Raw genomic sequence first — 7,893 nt, forward strand, 5'->3', positions numbered from 1 at the left:
TCACCCCTATCCCATGACGCCTCGAGGAAGTATTGGAATCTTGCCGGAAAGTGCTGGCTATGGCGGTCTTGGTGGTGGTGATGGTCTGGGTGTTTCTTCATTTCTTTTTGCACAGCCCCACTATCAACAACAACAACTACAACCCTATTTCCATAACCAAACATCAACTTCATCTTCTCTAAGCTTTAGCACCACTAATTCCAGTGCTCATCCATCATCGTACTCCCATTTCCTTCAAGAAAGACGTGTTTTCCCTTCACCTTCTTCTTCATTACTTAGAGATCATGGACTACTTCAGGATGTTGTTCCGTTCCAGATCCGGAAAGACGAGCCTAAAAAAGAACAGAATTAAGTGGCCAGGGTTTCATAATTTTAACTACTAGCTATAGTTAGCTACTTTCGCAAGCATTCAGGAATCTTTTTAGTAGTCTTATGTGCTAACAGTGTACAAGGATCGGTTTTTCGCGTGTTAATTACCTATTCTTAGGTAATAAGAAACACCGACTTCATTGTTGCGTAGCAAAGTTTGATCATCGATCAGTGTACAATGACTAGGTTTTTTTTTTCTTGGGTTTTTGGCTAGCTAATCATGGAGCGGATAGCTTGGTTTATGTTGGTTCTTTTGTTTATTCGTTGTACTTGACAGATATTCCCATATTTTGCTATGGGGGATTAGGGTAGTATATGATTTTGTACATCTCATGAATTTCAATTATAGGTTATTGTTGCGCGTAATTGTCCAAATTATATGTAGCCATGTAAGGCAAAATTAATGGTTTCGGCAAAGCATGTTTCATAACATTTGTGATATGACCCTTTTGCTTGACTTGTAGGGAAGCTTAAGTTCTAACATAGCCCGTATTTGTGATATATATATATATATATATATATATATATATATATATATATATATATATATATATATATATATATATATATAAATATTTATATATATATATATATATATATATATATATATATATATATATATATATATATATATATATATATATATATATATATATATATATATATATATATATATATATATATATATATGGAAAAAGTTCAATAGAGAACCATAATTATGAGTTTTTTAAGGAATCAAATCTTTTTGTCAATTTCTAGAGCTTATTATTTATCGAAAAAAAAATATAAAGATATCTAAATTCATATATTAACATTGTGAATGTGAAAATTATTTTTTGGATTCACCGTGTGAATCCGGATTCACGTTGTGAATTTTCGAAGATTCACATTGTGAATTTGACGTAAAAAAAAAAATCGAATTTTATATTATTGGAAAAATGATAAAAATTTATGAATTTTTGTATTTTTAGTTTTTTTTTTTTTTGATAAAAAATAAGTTCTAAAAGTTGAAAAAATGATTGGTTCCATGGTTCCTTAGTTAATATGGTTCTCTATTGAATTTCACCCTTTATATATATATATATATATATATATATATATATATATATATATATATATATATATATATATATATATATATATATATATATATATATATACACTAGGCGAATGCCCGCGCTTTGCACAGAAACACTTATATAGTTGAAATCTTTACAAATATATGATTTTTTTAAATATAACAATAACGTTGTTTTTAAATTTGATATAATAATTTATATATACTAAATTGATATAATATATTGATTATTTTGAATTATATGATAATATATACATTTATTTTAACTTCATAATCTCAATCGTTTGAATGACTTCTTTCTGCGAGTTACACATGAATAAAATTAAATATAATATATGATTTGATGTTATTTATATTTAATTAGCCTCTAAACATAAAAGACACGGTGGCAAACTTGTAAATATGATATAATAGCCTTCAATCACAAATACGAACAGTTGAAATTCATTCGCTTTTTGCTCTTTCAATCGAACCTTCAATTCTGTTTGAATACGAACATATCTTCAATATCTACGATTAATTATACTCCCAGCATCATTAGAACAACATCATCGATAATCAACAAAAAATTCAATTCGTATCATTCATTCAAGATCGTTCATCAAACAAAACATCAAAATTAAGGTTAGAAAAAGATCAAATCATTTTTTGTTTGAAATTTTCATATATTTCTCCACCAATCTACTATTTTGTAAGATTTAAGTAGTCGAAGTATCATATTTATCACATTTTAAAAAAAGTTAACTTGTATGCACTCCAACTGTTTGATGAAATGCATAAACTAAATTACCACATTATATTCACATATGAATATTTTTTCTCACATGAATCAATATGTGATTATTAAAACAAAAAACAAATATGCAACTCTATATGTTATTCATATGTGAATAACATATAAAAATTATATATATTTCTGAAAACACATTGTAATATTCATATATGAATATACTGTGCAATATTCACATATGAATATACCAACTATTATTCATAAGTGAATATACGATCTAATATTCACAAGTGAATATACTATGTACTATTCTCATGTGATATATCATGTAATACTATATAATATTCACATATGAAAATATCATATAATATTTATAAGTGAATGCACCATCTAACATTCATAAGTGAATATATACTATGTAATATTCACAAGTGAATGCATCGTCTAATATTTAAATATGAATATACTATGTTTAGTATATACTATATTCATATATGAATGATACTTAAATTGTAAAAAAAATTAATCATAGTTTTTATTCATAAGTGAATAACGAATGTATTGTAGTAAAAACCAGATTCATTTTTATTCACTTATGAATAACGATAGCTGAAAATATAAAAAACAATAACTTTTTTATTTTATATTAAAATTATATCAATATGGATGTCTATTTGTAGCGAATAAAAAATCATGAGTTTTGGTATATTTAAAATCATTTTTCGATAAAAATAGCTTCTTAAAAATTAAAAAAAAATGAAAAAACTATGTTTTTGTATATATTAAGGTAATGCTTAACATAGTTTAAGGAAACATGTTTTGTTGAAAAACAAATGTGCATTCATTTCCCATTTCTGCCGGTACGTTGGAGACTTTTGCGGCAAAAATAAATGATTGGCTGAGAATGATTCCCCAATTTTCAACCTTTTTTTTCTCAATTGAACCCTCATCTGTGTGTGTATATATATATACACACACACACATGTATATATATATATATATATATATATATAATATATATATATATATATATATATATATATATATATATATATATATATATATATAGACGAGGGTTCAATTGAGAAAAAAAAGGTTGAGAATGGGGGAATCATTCTCAGCCAATCGTTTATTTTTGCCGCAAAAGTCTCCAACATACCGGCGGAAATGGAAAATGAATGCACATGTGTTTTCCAACAAAACATGTTTCCTTAAACTATGCTAAGCATTACCTTAATACAATATACAAAAACATAGTTTTTTCGTTTTTTTTTTTAATTTTTAAGAAGCTATTTTTATCGAAAAATGATTTTCAATATACCAAAATTCATGATTTTTTATTCTCTACAAATAGACATCCATATTGATATAGTTTTAAGATAAAATAAAAAAGTTATTTTTTTTATATTTTCAGCTATCGTTATTAATAAATGAATAAAAATGAATCTGGTTTTACTACAATACATTCGTTATTCACTTATGAATAAAAACTATGATTAATTTTTTTACAATTGAAGTATTATTCATATATTAATATAGCATATATTAAACATAGTATATTCATATTTAAATATTAGACGATGCATTTACTTGTGAATATTACATAGTATATATTCACTTGTGAATGTTAAATGATATATTCACTTATAAATAATATATGATATTTCCATATGTGAATATTATATAGTATTACATGGTATATCACATGAGAATAGTACATAGTATATTCACTTGTGAATATTAGATCGTATATTCACTTATGATTAATAGTTGGTATATTTATATGTGAATATTGCACAGTATATTCATATATGAATATTACAATGTGTTTTCAGAAATATATATAATTTTTATATGTTATTCACATATGAATAACATACTGACTTGCATATTTGTTTTGTGTTTTAATAATCACATATTGATTCAGGTGAGAAAACATATTTATATATGAATATAACGTGGTAATTTAGTTTTTGCATTTCATCAAACAGTTGGAGTGCATACAAGTTAACTTTTTTTTAAAATGTGATAAATATGATACTTTGACTACTTAAATCTTACAAAATAGTAGATTGGTGGAGAAATATATGAAAATTTCAAACAAAAAATGATTTGATTCTTTTCTAACCTTAATTTCGATGTTTTATTTGATGAACGATGTTGAATGAATGATACGAATTGAATTTTTTGTTGATTATCGATGATGTTGTTCTAATGATGTTGGGAGTATAATTAATCGTAGATATTGAAGATATGTTCGTATTCAAACAGAATTGAAGGTTCGATTGAAAGAGCAAAAGCGAATGAATTTCAACTATTCGTATTTATGATTGAAGGCTATTATATCATATTTACAAGTTTGCCACCGTGTCTTTTATGTTTAGAGGCTAATTAAATGAGTGGCTGAGAATGATTCCCCCATTCTCAACCTTTTTTATTTTCGCAACTGAACCCACCTCTCTCTCTCTCTCTCTCTCTCTATATATATATATATATATATATATATATATATATATATATATATATATATATATATATATACACTAGTTTATAACCCGTGAAACCACAGTTACAAAATTAATTAAACTTTAATAGTTAGAACACAAAATTATTAATCAATTATAATCATTAATTTAAATAAATATGTGAAATTATATCACCTTATAATTTGTATTAATTTTATTATAATTTTTATTCCATTGTTATTAATTTATTGTAATTAAAGTGAAAATATTAAAATTTGAAATAGAAAATTAATAGTTTGACAAGTGACATGCATTAATTAAGAGGTTTAATAGAATAACACATGGCAAAAATAAAATAAAATGTATATTAATTAAGAGGCCTAATATGATGACACATGTCAAAAGAAGGTTGAAGCTACTCTTTTATTAGAATATATATATATATATATATATATATATATATATATATATATATATATATATATATATATATATATATATATATATATATATATATATACTAGTTTATTATCCGCGGGAACTACGATGATAAAATTAATTAAACATTCATATTAAAAATCAAAATTATTAATCAATTATTTTAAGTAAATTATTATTGAAAATATATTTTTTTTAGTTATATAAAATTGTAATCGTTGATTTAAATAAATACGTGAAGTTATATCATCTTATAATCTGTATAAATTTTATTTTATTTTTTAATCTAATGTTATTAGTTTAATATAATTAAGTGAAAAAGTTTAAACTTTGAATTTAAAATTTAATGTATTATGGTGGAAAATTTAAAATGGATAATTAATATGTTGACAAGTGGCATTACATGAGACATAATATATTAATGAGAATGTCTAATATAATGACACTTGTCAATAGGAAAAATAAATCTATTTATTTATTAGAATATATATATATATATATATATATATATATATATATATATATATATATATATATATATATATATATATATATATATATATATACTAGTAGTGGACCCGCGTAAAGCAGCGGCTGCGAATAATTTATTTAGGCGATATGTTTGTTTTACAAAAATATTATGCAACGAGCATGAATACAGAAAGGTGATTAATTTTTATTTTCGAAAAAACAGCTTCCTTTCAAATTAGTTTGTGTCGGCAGGCAACAATCTGCTTTCTTTTGGCAAATAGTAACTTAGTTTGTTTATGTTAACATTTTTAGTTTCATCTATATATTACAAAATTTATTTAGGAATATTTACATAAGTTCGTTCTGATTTTATATTAAATACTTTAAATGACAAATAGTCATGTCCATACCATATATACATGAATGAAGTTGTACATTAAAAATTAAAAAACTCATCATTTTACTTAAAATTACAAAAGCTATTTCACATTCTTTGCAATTTTTAATTTTTTCTATTGCTTTATAAAATAGAGCATTCTTTTTTTATTGATTTTGTAAATTATTACTCTATATTATGATTATTTAAATTATTCGTTGATATTGTGTAATTTCAATTTAATATTCATAATTTTTAATTGTTATCCTTGTTAATATATATTCTTTATTCTTTACTAATTGTGTGAACACCCCTTGATATCAAACATGTTAAAAGCCCAAATAAACAAATTATATCCACATTCTCAACATCTAATCCTTTGAAATCTAACATATACATTGACATAATTGTTCATCTAAGCTAGTTGAATCAAGGTTATAATATGTTTACACGAGACATCAATTCAAAATTATAAGATCAACTAATTTGGACAAAGGGACATACTGACAGATAAAAGTTCCTAAAATGATTACAATTTAACTGTAATCTTAAACGCCACCTGTAAAATTTTAAAAATAAAAGAAAAGTCTTACACACCAAATTAGAAATCAAACAGAAAATGTGAAACTTAAAAAGCTACACTTCTATAATGAGATCTCGTTTTAGCTCATAAATACCAATAAAAAAAGTGATGAGCACAAATGCATATTGATCCTTCCCATCAAAAATCACACATATTCATTGGGGTTAAATAACTTTATAAACAATATCACAATCGGTAGAGCTCTGTACATATTGGATGTCAATTTGTTGTGAAAAACGACATTAAGAGCTTCTGTAAATATATGAAAGTAGCATGCCAAAAAATGTCATTAAGATATTTGTACACATACATACAGCCACATATACACATACAAACTCGGAAACTTCGTTAAACACATACATTAATACATAGTCATACATAGTCTATCAAACACAGTTAGATGCACAGACACAATCACTTAGATACAGCCACACACAAAGTACATTAGACACAAATTTATGTCAAACTCATTTGAAAAATCTGGACCATTGTATACATTTGCTACCAAAAGGAAGATGAAATAGCACCGGACTTTACTCTTCCTACCAAATACAATTGATTTCATTTCTACTCTTTTGTTGCCTTATCCTTTTTAGTAGGTGATTCGGCTTGCGGGTACCTTATACCACCCAAAATAGAGTTACAACTAAATAAACAAACCAATATAGTCAAATAATCAAATATAATGATTGCATATATATATATATATATATATATATATATATATATATATGTGTGTGTGTGTGTGTGTGTCTCTTTTGAGTTAAACAAACATGTAGGTGAGTAGGTCCAATGTAGAAGTTGCATGAAGACGATGTCATCGCATTAGAATTAAATGTGCATAACTAACTTTAGTGGAAGAAACCCATTCAGGATGATCGATCGAGTATGTTTCATTTTTTTGTATATTTAATACTTCTAATAATATAAAAAGAATGACCCCATGCCTCAACCCTCCTGCCCTTGCCCCACCCCAACAGTCGCATGAAAATTCAGGTTATAAATCTCCAAATATATTGCAATGAAATTTAAAAAAATATCTAACAGCCTAGCACGACGCCCAAAATAGAGGACATCAAAGTACATTGCTATATCTGAGAATATACTATAAATATTTGAATTAAATTACATTTCTATTATTGTTTATTATAGCAACTTACTTTCATTTCTTTCAATAATGACATTATACTTTTAAAATCAAGAGTATGCTGCTATTTCTTGAAATTAGTCAGGAAAAAACAAAATATTTATAATGATGCTATAATAAACAGTCGAATAAAAGTACCAAGCTATTTAGTGCCAATGTGGTTGATGATCCGACTCCATATCTTGGATAATGATACTTGCATAAAGCACCAAATTTTAAAATTCTTGTTCGCATCT

The 7,893-nt window shown here is 25.0% G+C and overlaps 1 protein-coding gene across 1 annotated transcript; it reads left to right on the top strand.

The window, feature by feature from the left end:
• LOC111886948 (probable WRKY transcription factor 48) lies at positions 1-786 on the top strand (the record flags this gene model as incomplete). Its single annotated transcript, XM_052764426.1, is given in 1 exon segment — positions 1-786. A coding segment is annotated over 1 exon segment (352 nt), but the record flags the coding sequence as incomplete, so codon positions are not given.
• Between the last annotated feature and the right edge of the window lie 7,107 nt (positions 787-7,893).

This window comes from Lactuca sativa, chromosome 6 (assembly GCF_002870075.4).
Source record: "Lactuca sativa cultivar Salinas chromosome 6, Lsat_Salinas_v11, whole genome shotgun sequence".
NCBI lineage: Eukaryota > Viridiplantae > Streptophyta > Magnoliopsida > Asterales > Asteraceae > Lactuca > Lactuca sativa.